The sequence below is a fragment of the Cuculus canorus genome, chromosome 4, assembly GCF_017976375.1.
Source record: "Cuculus canorus isolate bCucCan1 chromosome 4, bCucCan1.pri, whole genome shotgun sequence".
In the NCBI taxonomy this organism is placed as follows: Eukaryota; Metazoa; Chordata; class Aves; order Cuculiformes; family Cuculidae; genus Cuculus; species Cuculus canorus.
The window spans coordinates 15,592,640-15,607,972 of record NC_071404.1 but is presented as its reverse complement, the minus strand read 5'-3'; the positions used below and the strand labels follow the sequence as shown (position 1 = coordinate 15,607,972).

At 40.4% G+C, this 15,333-nt stretch overlaps 1 protein-coding gene across 2 annotated transcripts; it reads left to right on the top strand.

The window, feature by feature from the left end:
* Window positions 1–1,937: 1,937 nt before the first annotated feature.
* HS3ST1 (heparan sulfate-glucosamine 3-sulfotransferase 1) lies at window positions 1,938–15,043 on the top strand. Of its 2 annotated transcripts, none has more exons than XM_054066123.1 (2): window positions 1,938–2,109; window positions 10,554–15,043. In XM_054066123.1, exon 2 carries the CDS (start codon window positions 10,682–10,684, stop codon window positions 11,642–11,644), a length of 963 nt encoding a protein of 320 aa, XP_053922098.1. In that variant the 5' UTR covers window positions 1,938–2,109; window positions 10,554–10,681; the 3' UTR covers window positions 11,645–15,043. The 2 variants fall into 2 exon arrangements, with proteins under 2 accessions (XP_053922098.1, XP_053922099.1); XM_054066124.1 differs by lacking the exon at window positions 1,938–2,109 and adding an exon at window positions 2,819–4,074.
* The last annotated feature ends 290 nt before the right edge of the window (window positions 15,044–15,333 follow it).

The following is a 15,333-nucleotide window of genomic DNA, read 5'->3' as shown; positions in this document are numbered from 1 at the left end:
TAGCATTAGTGTACGAAGCTGGTTTTCGCATGCAGGTAACAAGTGTGACCTATTCCCACAAACATAGAATCATAGAAGCATAGAAGCATAGAAGCACAGAAGCATAAAATGGTTTGGATTGGAAGTGACCATGAAGGTCATCTAGTCCAACCTCTCTGCAGTGAGGGAACAAGATGACCTTCATCTTGACATGTACTCAAGGACTGAATGAACAGTGAATAAGTTGCAGCCAGTGGTCATGGTATCCTACAAACCTCTCAGTACGCCTTCAGCAGAAACATTAACCAGCATCCTGTCAAAGGCTGGAGAACTCATTTAAGCCTTTCTCATCTGCTGCTTATTTAAAGCAGCCACTCTCAGATGCTTACAACCTGTTCACGCCAACCTCCTAGTCCACACACAGCACCCATGGAAAGTTATTAGTTGGAGGATGGAGAAAAACTGGCTGGTGTACATGTACAGTGAGAACTCGGTCCAGCAATGCTTGTGCAAACAGCTCCACCAACGTGAAAGGAAATCTAAACATCAAACCCTAAAGCAATATAATCTTGTGCCATTGGTGAATAGCAGTTCTCAAAGCAAACGGACGAACAAGAAACTATTCATTCCAAGCAAAGCTACAGAAGTAAAACTACAGAAAAAAAAAAAAAGTAAAAGTTTGGAACAGAAAACATATGAAAATATTCATGAAATCTTAAAGAGACCCTCAGCTGCAGAACTGTCCTTGGCTGTCACCCAACCCCACTCAGAGGAGTGCTGATCTATGATCAAGTAAATTGCCTCTTTAGGCAAATGGTACCAAAACCTGTGTACGGACAGTGCTAATCCACCAATCCACCTTTTTGAGGAATACCCTAACCCCTTCAGATCTGTCAGAATACATGACACCCACTCTCCCCCTCCCCAGATAAAAGTGGAACTAAACTGACTCAAAACAACAGAGAAATTAAGTTCCCCCCACAAACCTCCTTTGTTTTTTTGTTCGGTTGTTGGGTTTTTTTTTTTTAGTTCTTTGGGGCTGCTTTTCACCCCCAATAAATTTCAAGAGTTTGGCTGTTGAAATAATGGATGAAGATGCAGTATGGTAATGATGTTTTTAATGCATTTTATCTTGAAAAAAACTTAGTTCGGTTCTTGGTAAATGCAAACCTATTTCAATAAATTAACCCCATGCCTTAAAATAAATCCCCCAAAAGCCTTTTTCCCACTGCCATTATAGACATCCATCCTGCTTTAAATCCTTCTGGCTCAACAAAAAGCTTTTCCGGAAAAAAAAAGTAATCAATCAAAGCCCCCTTGTAAAGTCCAGTAAACATAAACAAGAAGCAGAAGAATTAAACACAGCTACAAGTGCTATCAGTCTCTTATCCATACAACCAAGCAGAGAGCTGGAGCACCTCCCTACGAGGAAAGGCTGAGAGAACTGGGATTGCTCAACCTGGAGAAGAAAAGGCTTTGAGGAGACCTTATAGTGAACAGTACCTGACGAGGGCTACAAGAAAGCTGTGGAGGGATTTTTTGCAGAGGCTTGTAGTGATAGGATCGGGGCAATGGGTATAAACTGGAGAAGGGGAGGTGTAGAGTAGAAGTAAGGAGGAATTTATTCACGGTGAGAGTGGTGAGGCACTGGCACAGGTTGCCCAGGGAAGCTGTGGCTGCCCCATCCCTGGAGGTGTTCAAGGCGGGGTTGGATGGGCGCTTGGGCAGCCTGATCCAGTGGGATGTCCCTGCCCATGGCAGGGGGGTTGGAATCGGTTGATCTTTAGGTCCCTTTAACCCAAGCTATTCTATGATTCTGTGACTCTGCGGCCCCGCACGGCGCTGTCTCCGCAGGCACAGCACGGCGGCAGCCGGCAGATCCCGCAGGTGCCTCCCCACCTCACCGCCCTCCCCGCGGGGCCGGGGCGGGGCCTCCCCGTGACGCCGCCGGGGCGGGGCTGCACAAACGAGCCGGCAGAGCCGCTTCCGAGCTGGGGAAGCGACGGCAGCGGGCGCTCGGTGGCTTTTCCCCGCATCCCGCCGCTCTCCGGGCACGCTGCGCCCGGCTGTGCCGCCGCTCCCTCATGGAACAGCGGGGCGGGCGCTGCCCCACGGCTGCGAGCCCCGGCGGTGAGTGATGCGCGGGGGCGAGTTTGGGGGGGCCGCGGGTGTGCCGCCTCCCAGCCGCTCTCCCCAGGGCTGCCCAGGCGGCGGCAGCCTGCGGCACCTGCTCCCGGCAGGTGGGAGCGCGGCGGCTGCGAGCGCCGCTGCGGGGCTGAGCCGCGTCCGGCCGTGCGGAACCTGTCCCGGGGGCACCCGGGCAGCCACCCCGCACCCGCCGCTCCCGGAGCGCCGCGGAGGCGCGGGACAAGCGGTCGGTATCGCCTGGATCGGAGATGTGTGCCCGGGGCTTTTTTTCTTTCTTTTCCTGGTTGTTTCCCTGGTGGGTAAATGACAAGGGCTTGTGACGGCGGAAAGCAAGGGGGGACAGAAGAGAACTTGTAAAAGCTCTTTCGAGCATCTTTGATCCATTCCCACGCTGAATGCTGGAGGTGGCTGGATGCAGCGTGCTGAACTGGAACCTGGCAAGCTGCGTGGGGCTGGAGGGCAGAGTGGTCCTTGAGGAGAGCAGAAACCCTTAAACTCGAGCTCACTTCTCCTTTGAAGGACAGAATAGTCCTTAGTTCCTTAGAATACGACAGAGAAGGCTTAGTTTCTGCGGTTCTCTGGGTGCTTTCCAGGGATAAGAGTGTGAGAGGTTCACATCTTTGGGGGGCAAAAGAATGCTGGGAGCGATAGGTGACAGTCCCCAGCTGGAAGAGTTCTGATTTGATCTTGTCTTCCAGATGTTGTAAAGATCAGGAGAGGGCACTCAGTATAGGCAATTCGATCACCTCAGTTGACTGACAATTAAAGTGTGTGACTTGCCTTCCTCTCCGTGTTGGTGCAGTAGGTTATGGGCTTTCCCTGTGACAAGACCATTGCTCTTTAGATACTGGGGATGAAAAAATATCTGGGAAGTCCTATGAATACCAGTATTGAATGGCATGAGGACAGAGTGTCTGCAGGGATCATCTGTCTTGCATGAGACCCATTCATTGCCCATTCCCATGGAGGTCTTCTGCAGTATGTATGGCAAGTGAAACAGGTTCAGTTCAGTGTATGCCCATCTATTCACTAGTTATCAAACTGAATATGTAAATATACATATAAATACAATAACTATGACAATTTACATCTGCCAGCATTTCTTGCACTCTCAAACAAGTGCATTTCCCACATTGCTCAGAAATGAGCACCTATCGTGCAAGTGCAGTTACTGACATCAGCTTTAGTACATCCACCCTTTCAGTACTCACCCTGTTTGGTTTTCCCTTTTTGGAAAATGCAGAGGTTTTTGATATTACATAGCCAAAAAAAAAATTCCTTTGGTAAGTCAGCATTAAGATTATGTATCTGAGGCAAAGCCAGCAGCTGTTGTGGAGGGGCACTAATTTGACAGAGCAAATTCGAACCCCAGCATTGCCAGGTTCCATTCTGTGGCCCCTCCTTATCAGGACACTACCTTGGTTATTGTGAATTGGGCATATGCTTCCACAGACATTACAGAAAAACAGAGTGGGTGGAAACCAGTTTTCTAATACATAAGAATGCGTGCATCTATAGGTGCATATAACTCTTCTGCTTTCCATTAAAGGAAAACAGAAATGTTTTTATTAGTCTGACTAGTATGGGATCTCTCCTTTCCCTCTTCTAGACATGTCACCCAGAGCCAAGAAGCAGTCAGAGCCAAAAAATATCTCAAAGCTGATGAATTTCCATGTAAAGTTTTGATAATTAGAAAAAGAGAACTGAAAATACACTTAGGCAGTCCAAAATTGAAAATTCTGCTCGTTCGTCTCACTTCTTATTCCAGAGTGTGTGAAGGTTCTCTCCAGGTCACCATGTAGTGCTTCACTTAGTACGTTGATTGGTTTAGCTAAGTCTAATACAGCGATGACCTCACCAGTACATACTGTGCTCCAGTATTATTCTGAAGGCACTACGGTGGAAGACATAAATCAGTTTGGAATTAGACTAAAAGATTATTTGGAGGTTTGGAGTTATTTGTTTTTATTGTTGTTTTAAATGTCTTACTGGTATTTGAAACAGGGCCCACAGATACAGAGAGTGGTAAGAAATTGCTTGCCAGAGAAAATGAGAGTGGGATTTCTTAATCTATTGTGTTCCCTTTTTCAATGCATCCAGGTAAGGTGAGCCTTTGTACAGAAAGGGAGCAAGACAGAACAGAGCATTCCTTTCACACAGGTTGTTTTCTTCTGGACAGCCTTGATGAATTAGGAAGCAACTCTATTAACTGTGCAACAGACTTCTGCTTCCTAATTAGAATGTGACCCATTTTGCTTGGAAAGTGAGATGGGGATCAATTTCTGGATTTTGATTTGCACATTTGAGTTTATGAAGGGATAGAGAAGGCAGTGGTACAGAGTAGCCTTTCTCTTAATGAGAAAAATTGAGTCCTGATAGGCATTAAAAAATTGCTAGAAGGTGGTATGGGGATTCCATATTAACATTCAGTACAAAAAAGCCTTTGTATCCTGAGCTTTTCAAGTTTATTTTTATTCTGCTGTAATGCCCCATTTTATTTTTACCTACATGAGGCTCTTGGAAATCTAGGGTATTCTCTGTTCTAAAAAATTTTATCATCTCTTGGCATGAAAGATTGCAATGGTACTCTCTCACCTTAAGAAAAGAGTGTGTGTTATATATAACTACAGTCTATTATAAATTTGCTGCTTTATTGCTCACAGTGGAGCTGAACTCCTTCTTTAGAAGTCACGAACTGGTGACCTAGCTGATTTGTATAAACTGTATTTATCACAGCAGGTGCAGAAATATAGCAGATTTCAGCCAACAATACGTCCTACCAAGTCAGCCTTCCTAAGCTGTTAAGTCCCCCTAACCAAAATTTAGGTACATTTGAAAGTGTATTTCTGAAGTCTTAGAGCTGATAGACAATATATCATCTCAACAGCACTGAAATTATCATAAGGTTTCTTAACATGATGACTGTAAAATTTAAAGTCATGGTTTAATTTCTACTTGTACAGCATTTTTTAATTTAACTTGGGAAATGTATCTAGACAATATCATATAGGCACAGTGATACAGGCTCATGCAGTTACTGATCTTTTCACCTCTGTTCTTAATGCACAGATGGCTTTTTTTATGTGTCGTGAGCTGATCAGTAGTTTATGCCCCTAGAGGTCTCTGGCTGCTGTAGTACATAGTTCAACTTCATTTAATACACTTGTCTCTGCAGCACTTACTAAAGTAGGTAATTGCCTGTAGTTAATTATCAAAAACTGGAATTTGAGCATTTCATTGGCACATTTAAAAATTCAGGGGGATGTAGAAGTGTGGGAAACATTTCTTTATGAAGAGGGTATTGTGAGACAGTTTAAAAGTTATAATTAGCAAAATACAGAGTACAGTTCCAAGGAAAAAAAATGTTTCATAAAATAGATTAGAAATGTTTTAAAAAATTTGTTCGCTCTCTTTTCCTGCTCTTGATTGACCTTTAAGTAATAGCTGTACTGGGGAGTTTTATCTTAACTGGATAAAAAGTGTTACTCTAAGCTCATGTAAACAACTAAGGAATACATACTACGGCAGACACCATCTATCCTTAGAGGATAGGTATATATACCATTCATGTCAATGAGTTTTGGAATAATTTCAAGAACACTACAGTTGATCTAGCTCATTTGGGTTTTTTTTAAACACATCACTGAATACACATTTCAGATCATTGCCCTTTCTTCATCTTAGAAAGTTGTTAATAGAGTTGGTTAGCTCAGTTGTGGATTATTTTTTCCAATATAAGAAGCCAACACAGCAGATGTGTGGTTTGTACTGCACAGCTGGTTTCAACCAGCAATGTTAGTCTTATATTTTGCAGTACTGAGTGCCGAAAAAGTCTCAAATGAAAATACAGTCCACAAACTGTCCTGAGACTGTTTGTATATGCAAAACTAAATGTACTATATAAGAACAGAATGCCTCCCTCAGATTTTTAGCTCTAATCTCCCTCTAGAGGCAAACTTCAGCAACTGGTCTATGAGAACCTCTTAAGGTTCTCATTCAGGCCAGACTATGCTTTTTTAGATGCCTAGTCAAAGATTTCCAAGGAGATCTTGCTTCAGCTCTGCAAGGAGAGAAAGTGAGGACATGTGAAACTCAGTCAGTTCATCCTCAGTCCCTAGAGAAGCACAAGAACACAGCTTCTCTTTAAAGAAGGTGAGGTCACCTGCATGTGAATGGAAAGGATGTAGTCTTTCCTCCCCAAGTCACTGCTGCCAGTGACTGTGTCCCATTAGTTCTGTTAAACCTCTCAATGAGTTATTGTGGGGGTTTGTTTGTGAAGCATCCCCCTGTCAAATTTGACAGCAGACTCTACCTCACTCTTACTGACTGCCCTGCAGATGCTACTTGTATTCCTTCCTACCCACTTTGGCAGCTAACTCAAAGATTCTTATGGAGGTTCAGAGCTAAATCCAGCCCCATCCTATGCCAGCAAAAATTATCAGTCCAGGTAAAAACTACCTTATTTTGTTAGTGGTAATTAAATTAAAAATTATACATAATATAGGTAGTTTATACCTTGACATTGAGTGAGGATTAACATTCTGAGGCATTAAAATACCTTGGTAATGTGGTGGGAGATTGTCTGAGGCCATTAATAGTGACACATTTCAAAGAGCACTGTAATATGTTGATGAAAAAGTTGATGAAATATGGCAGCTGTGATCCTCATATTGCATTTGCTGAGAAAAGCTTCCATTTATTTCCACGTTACTATGACCTTTGAAGAAGTTTTAATCATGAAAGTTGATTTGATTGGCAATGTCCACATTGAATCTTGTTGAATAAACAGTAGGGCACATTTAGCTAATTAATTGGAGAAAGCCAAAGAAAAAGATTAAACAAAAGGAATCAGGCTATTCAGGAAGTCTTAGTATAATCTTCAAAGCGCCATTTAACATAAACTGTGTTTCTTTTACCAACTTGCTGGTTTTACTTGTAGCAAATATAATAGTAATGACTGCCAGTTAAATTTTTTTGTACTAATCTGAAATACAAAGACATTGAGTGGAGTCATGTATGCTCTGCATGAGTTGTGGAGGCAGTGAAGAGATTTCTTAAAGCAGAAAAGTAATTTGGCAAAGTGGCTGATGTAACCTCTTCAGTGCATGCTTATTATTGTTGAAACAGTTTTTCAGACCTACAAATTATAAAGCTGTGGAATACACATTTGCATCATTTTATATAAACTGCTGTAATTCTAACCACCAAACTGCAGATCTGCATAAAGTGTTAAGGAGGACATAAGAGAAGAAAGCTGAATGACAGCCAATTTATGTGCTGTTTTATTCCTGGATACCGCTATGCCCACTCAACATATGTTTTGTGCTATATTTAGAGGCATACTCATGTCCATTGTGTTACATTAGTCTAACACAACAAAATAATCGATTTAGATATCAAAGCTATAGAGTTTGAGAGAAACAAAAGAGAATGGAAAGAAAAGGCAGACAAAGCTTAATTGTTTCTTAGTAAAACAACAATGGTGTATAGGTACTTTGAATGACATAATTACTGATAAGCACACCCAATGAACCATAAAGACAGTAAATGCTACGAATGCTGTAGCAGTTTTTTGCTGTGTAAGAACACCTGATATGCACCTGAACAAATAATTGGAGAGGAACAATGAAATTTTGTATATTTGAAATAGAAAATACTCCCATGTTATTCTGAGGTCTCATGCTGCAGCAGAAGACAATTGCTGTTGTTTATTTAGAAAAACCTATCTTTCAAAAAGTATTTGAATCAAGAACGTGAAGACACTGAGGCAGAGCTCCAGGGAGGCTCAAAAAACTACCTGAGGTGAAGCCCTTGGTATCACACCTGTAAAATCCCACAGGTCTGATTTCAAAAAGCAATGCCAGCCAAAACAAGAATAGAGATACTTTTAAGAGACACCTTCCGTGTCTTTTATTTCCCCAAACATTCCCATGCTATACTTAGCCACAGGGAGGCTGGAATAAAAAAATGTTGGCAACTGAGTTTTATGCAAACTGTGAGTTAGAAATGGACAGTCCCAATGAACTGGTATATATAGTTCATTAAGAAATATATATATATCCTAGCAGTGTGTTGTCACTAATACCTATGACTAGTACTAAAAGTTAATCTTTACAGAGGCAGACAGCCTGTTGCGGAACCTTGCTATTAGCATAGCATAGTTCAATCTGACTACTAAGATATAAGGGTTCCTACCATCAGACTTTAACTCCGTTCGTCAACAATTCAACCTCTTCTTCACTGGAATCCTATTATGCTTTTCCAGTAAGGTGTTAAGACAACAACTCAGACTTACTATTTATGGAGCTAGTGACTCTTAAAATATACTATGAATTAAGTGGCTATTCCTTTAATCTGTGACCTTAAAATTCAGCAAGAGTTGATGTTTTGTTGCTTGTACGGACTGAGCTGCCATCAGTCACTGGTCTAATCTGGCTGGCGCTGTACTCATTTGCTCACATTGCTGCTGAATATGGTGGCAGCATAGTTCAGTGTGGACATCCACCCTGAATTTACTTATATTGAATTGTCTGTTACCCAGTGTTCCGCTACTAACATACTCACTGCGGGGCTAACAATTAAGATTATTTCTTGTTAAAACTGAAGTAGATTAAGCTGAGGAAGATTAACAGGAATGTTGAGGACAGGGAATGAGAGCAGAAGATTAATGATGACAGCCAAAATGGAGATCTTTCAACTAGGTAATACTTAACAGTGACCAAAAAAGAAAGAACCAGAAATACCTCTGCAAAGTTGCCTCACATCAGACATCACAGAACGGCTCAGGAAATGACCTTCTGCCCAAGACAGGGCATGCCCATGAGCTCAAATCCTGCGAGCACACAGGGAAACACGCACTCTTTTGACTTCACATCTATTGTGACTCTTTGCTTCCCTTTCCTCCCAGCCTTGATTTCTGCTTCCTAACAATATCACTGCCTTATAGCCCTTCAAAAGTGATTAGAAAAAGGGAAAGCATAAAAGTAACATTCGGTAGCAAACATCAGGAAGGAAACCTGCTCTATTCAGAATGGAGTTATGACCTCTGTATATGCAAAGCTATCAAACAGAACTTTCTAGATCGCTTAGAAACACATCATTAGTTCTTGTCACACTGGGACTTAGCTTATTGTGGAAAAGTCATTAGTTTCTGTTTAGGTTCTCTGGAGAATTTCCAAAACCTAGCCCTTGCATTTCCTCAGGTTGTTCATATGTAATTTCATATTTCAGCCCTTGTTAGCCAGTGTAGCACACGCTGTTCGAGCTTAAATTCATGGTTACAGTAGCCTACTAAGGTGAAGCAGTCAGGTGCTCTGCCATCGTGGCTTCCAATTCTAAATACTAAAATCATGCTTACACCAGCCCTCCACTGAAGTTATTAAGTCTTTGGAAGGCATCTTAATTTAGGGAGCTGGTATGTGCAGACCATTCATAGCCTGACAATCGAACAGCTATGCTATGTGTGAGGCCGTTAACATTTCCCTTCAAATATTGCATTAAAAAACCCCTGACTTTTAAATGGAGTTCAGTGGTGGTATTTAGTAGCCTTTTGATAAAGTGTATAGTTAGTTGATTACATCACAGCAACTTGCTTGCTAACTCTTGAAATGACCTTCAGATGTTTCCGTTGTGTATTTTCTTCCCTCAGTATCATGACTGGACCCACAACTCTTAGCATTTTGTTGATGCCGTCATACTATAGTCCGTGGTTTCCTTATCTTACCTTTCGGCAGGATCAGAGTGCATGCCGCCTGACCCTAGCCTTAGGAGCGTAAGCACAAAACAAATGTTAGCTTCACTTAAAAATGACACAAAAATCCTTTTTTCCCTTGGTGTACTACTTACCTGAGAGCTCTTCCTAATTTCCTCCTAGGAGAATGTTACCTTCCCTACACATAGGTAACTTTATCTATATTGTCTGAGTCTTCTTCCCAGGAGGCTTTACCTCTAAGGTTACTGCTGTCACATGGTCCTTTAGGAGGCTATAATTCCCAGACTTCCTGCAAGACCTATAGCTTTTAGGAATATTCTTTGGTCCAGTTCACACCTTCTTCTTATACTTTCTTTCAAAGTTAAACCTATTCTTGCAGATAAAAAGGGCACTTAATTATCTTGTGACTGTGGTTCAACTCCAGTGAAATCAGAATTTTAAAAAATAATAATCTGGATGAATCTTGGATGCAAGAGGAAGATTTATAATGTTCATATCTCTTGACCAGTGGAAATAATTTTCTCATGGTATTATTAAATGTGCTTGTTTTTTAAAGAATTTAGTTATACCTAATCATCTGTGATCCTAGAGTTGGGAAAGCTAAAGAAGCTTGTTCAGTTGTGAAAAGCAAAACATACTTCCACTGTGGCTTTAGTAGTGACATGTCTGAGTGTAAAATAATGTGCTTCTTTTCTTTTTCTTTTCCTTCTTCTAGCAAAGTTTCTGTTCGAGAAATACGTGTTCAGTCAGCAAAACAAAAACAACTTTTAAAGGTTGTTCTCTGTGGAAATCACTCTATGCCCCATTACCTACTTGAGTGAAACCAGACTAAGAACTTCTGTCATGGCAGCTTTTCTGCTGGGAGCTGTGTTGCTTATTGTTCAACCTCAGATAGTGCCTTCCAGACCGGCTATAAATTTGAAGACTGAGGCTTCTTCTCAGTCTGTTCAGAGAGACCTTTTAAGGAAAATGCCTCAAAAAAATGACTTCAAGGAAAATATTCATTCTAACGGATCATGCCGGCATCTGCCACAAACTATCATTATTGGAGTAAGAAAAGGTGGAACAAGAGCTTTGCTGGAGATGTTGAGCCTCCATCCAGATATTGCAGCAGCAGAAAGTGAAGTTCACTTCTTTGACTGGGAAGATCATTACAGAAATGGATTGCAGTGGTATATTAATCAAATGCCATTCTCCTATCCCCATCAGATCACCGTGGAAAAAACTCCAGCATATTTCACATCCCCTAAAGTGCCTGAAAGAGTTTATAGCATGAACCAATCAATGAGACTACTCCTTATTTTAAGAGACCCAAGTGAGAGAGTACTATCAGACTACACACAAGTGTTCTATAATCACATGCAGAAGCACAAGCCGTACCCCTCTATTGAGCAATTTCTGATTAAAGATGGTGAACTCAATGTGGACTACAAGGCAATAAACAGAAGCTTATACTATATTCACATGCAAAATTGGCTGAAGTATTTTCCTCTTGATCGAATCCACATTGTAGATGGTGATAAACTAATCAAAGATCCCTTCCCGGAAATAGAGAAGGTAGAGAGATTCTTGAAGTTATCACCACAGATAAATGCTTCAAACTTTTATTTCAATAAAACTAAAGGCTTCTATTGCCTAAGGGACAGTGGTAGAGAGCGTTGTTTACACGAGTCAAAGGGACGAGCGCACCCACAAGTAGATACTCGGTTACTGGAGAAACTGCATGAATATTTCCATGAACCCAACAAGAAATTTTTTGAGCTTGTGGGTAGGACATTTGACTGGCACTCATTTGTGGCAAGTTAGGGATAAGATTCAGAATCTATGTTCCAGTGTACATTCAGAAATTTAAAAAGGGCATTTAAGCTATAATTTATTTGTAAAATCCATAAATACTTCTGTACAGTGTTAGATTCACAGTTGCCATATATACTAGTTATATTTTTCTACTTGTTAAATTTAAAAGCATTTTGTATTGTTTTTCATGGTTGTTAACATTGTGTATGATGTGTCTATATGAAGAAACTAAATTATTTCACTGCAAAAGATGCTCTCTTGAGAATGTGTTTTCTTTTTAATAAATAAGAAATTCATTTCAACAGAACCCTTCTGAATTATTTGAATACTTTGGCCTTTCCGGACTACTCTGGAATTTCTCCTCTAATTGCTAATGAATATGCTACACTTTACGTTTCTATTTTTCTTGCTTTAAAATGTGGTTTAATAATTTATATTTCATTTGAAAATATAGCAGTAGTTAGCAAGTTTTTCCATCCTGCTTTATAAAATTATTTCCTGATAACACAGTGGTACTTATACGTGTTGGAACGTGCACATCCGAAGGACAATGGAAGTCTCTGTGCAATATGACATTAACTGCTGTACTTACCTTTGTATTTACTGTTATAACAAGTTCTCAAATTCTTTGGCAGTACAGTACAGGTTTCATGGCAGATTTCTAAAGGTTCTGTGGGGACCAGCTCATAAAATCCAGAGTTGGCTGCAGAAATATGGTCAACCTGAAAACTTCCTACGATCTCTGAATATATATATATACTTCATAAAGGAGGAGGGTTGAGAGAAGAATTTAAGCAATATAGGGACATTTTCAAGGTTGATTGTAACTGTTCCTGCATTTTATAGCACATTTATGCTTTGCCGTCTCTGAAAACGAACATTTACACCAGAAAAATTAGCCGTTATGTGTTCCAATAAGCAGTAACTTTTCATATAAATATTACTATGCTTCTATCCCATTTAAAGCTGTTTTCTATAACTTGAGCTGGTGCTTCTTGCAACTGAAAATTGCCCAAGGACTACTGTTAATTTAATCTCCTTCCAAGAACCATGGTGTCACATCTTAGATTCGTATGTTGTGGGATTAAGCCCAATTTCAGGAACTTTTATGGTCTTCCGTCTGCTAAAATGGAAGTTAGTTTTTAGTACATTGGTAAAAATTACAGCTCTCCTTGTCATCAGTAGTTATGATGGCTTGTTAGCCATCAGTTTCTGGAGTTAGTTAATCCTGTTTCCACACTAGGTTTACTATGGTGTTTTCATTCTGAGCTGATAATTTTCATTTTATGATCTTGAGTTTAGTCATTGAATGTGCAGTAACAACATCGTGTAAATTTGAACTTGTAACTGATTGTTACAATCCTTTATAAAATTTAAATGTAGATTCATTAATTCTTTTTCTGGTGAGATGGTGCAAACTTGGGCACTATGACAAGGTACAGACTGGATGCAAATATACCATATTATGCTGTTTGCATGAAATTTTGCAGATGCTGCCCCTCTCTCACACACTCCTTGTTCACCTGCCCAAGCTGTATTCAACCTCAGAGAGGTTGGTGGTGTTTTATAAAGTAGACCTTTGATGAAAGCCTACAATGAAATGATATTGTACTCAATAAAGTATTTTCTGAATTGCATCTTTCCTTTCTCTTTTGTTCATCAGTTTCTAGATCAGAAGACCAGAATTTAGTATTCAATTCCAGTTTAAATTCCAGTTAAATGTTACTTAAGAATTTAGCTACGATATTGATTGGAAAACAGTTCTTTGCTACTGGATTGTGTCTGTGCGTCCCAATATTGGCATGCAATATATGAGAAGAGGGGAAACTCTAGTGGTAAACACATCAAATCTTATATGAGGCAGATGGCAAAAATAACAGGACTGTAGTACTGTCATCCTCCTGTTAAAGTTTCAGAAAACGTAAATTCAGGGAGTTTTTACGTAAGATGCGACATTATTTTTTTTTTTCTACACTCATTATTATCCTATTTCCTTGCTATTGTCATCTCTGTAGGAGCCATCTGGACCTAAAAGACTTTGGCCCAAATGAAAAGGTTTCATACAGTCCCACCTTTACTACTGCCTCCCCACAGTCCCAGCCGACCACGTTCATTAACTCTTTGCCAGGAAATGAAAAAATATTACCAGGGTATGTGACCAGGAGCCAGAGGAGTACAATAAGACAGAGATGATCAAGTTCACCTGCAGCAGATCACACGAGGCAGCATAGGGCAGGTGTTGAGTAGTGAATGCTAGAGCAGTATTGACACAGGGAGTTGGTACTGAGAATACATTTAGATGTATAATGCTACTTGATACCAGTCCCTTGCCTTTCTCCAAGCAGGATACATGCATGTGTCCTGATGTGTGCCCCCATCCCCCTTAATATATGTCTCTGTAGAAAGAGAAGTAGACTGTGAACTATTGGCTCACTACTACCGTGTCAGAGGTAGGACCTCATAGCATGTTTTCTGTTGGATCAGGAGGTGAAGTGACTGCTTCAGGGGACATCCTGAAGCAGAAGCTCACATGACTTTTATACTAGACACTAAGTTCAAAGTGCCCACAGACAGTATGTCATACCCAATGTGTGCGTGTTGCGCAGGGATGGCATGATTGTACAATATCTTATCCTGGGGTTTGCACAGGTCGCTGACTAGGAGCTATGAAGGTGATGGACAATAGACCACACTCACACTAGTAATAATAGTAATATTTCTTAGTTCCCTTAAGTTCAAGGGTTACAATACTTAAAACTAGGACTCTTGAGTGTGATTTTCAGTTTAACAAGAGCAGCATTCACTTTCCACACATGCATTGCTGTATTTGAATACACTTGCTAGACTGTATCTAAAGAAGTGCTAAATAACAACAAAAAACAACAGAATAAAGCGAAGAGAGAATGAAAGAAAGAGACTGAAACACACATCAGTTGGGACTGTAGAAACACTAATAGTGAACTCTGAAATCATGCTGTATCTGTTCATAAAAGAAAAAAAATCCCTGAAAATATCCTTGTGTTATGCAATGCAGGTATGTATTTCTGTAAAACTACCGTCTCATGTTTAAAGTACAAATGCTTGGGTGTTGCTCCAGAGTCCTATTTCCTCAGGGCAGCTAGCCAAGTGTATAATCCTTCTTGCAAATATAAAATAAATACAACACTTTATTAGAATTCAATGTCCATTTCAGAGCCTACCACTCCCCTCAAGTACAATAAATGCCAACAAAGTCATTAATCAGGGTGGCACTGTAGGACTCAGTCTTGCACTTTGCTTCACAACGTGGATTAGTGTGAGACTTTGAAAGCCAGATATTGTGACTGCAGAGGACAAAGTTTAATCTAGAAGATTATCCCATGAAAACTGCTAAATGAGCAAGGGAAGGGAAAGAAGTCTCCTAGGAAAAAAACTGTAAGTTATTACTTTATCAGGAACATTGCTACACCTACTGTTGGTTGTGTATGATCCTTTTACGTGCACTTTACTGTTCCTTGTACCTTTTCCCTAACATTGTGGGTGAAATAACATCTACTGTGCTCGAATAAATCTAACACTGGTTTGGAACATCTCAGAAAAAAAAATCCATCCTTTTTAGTCTTGCTTGAGCTTATTTGCATTTGTAATGTGTTAGTACTACGTACACTGATGAGTGTGTAAGACTTAACATTACAGAATATTTTAGATGAAAACAGGTA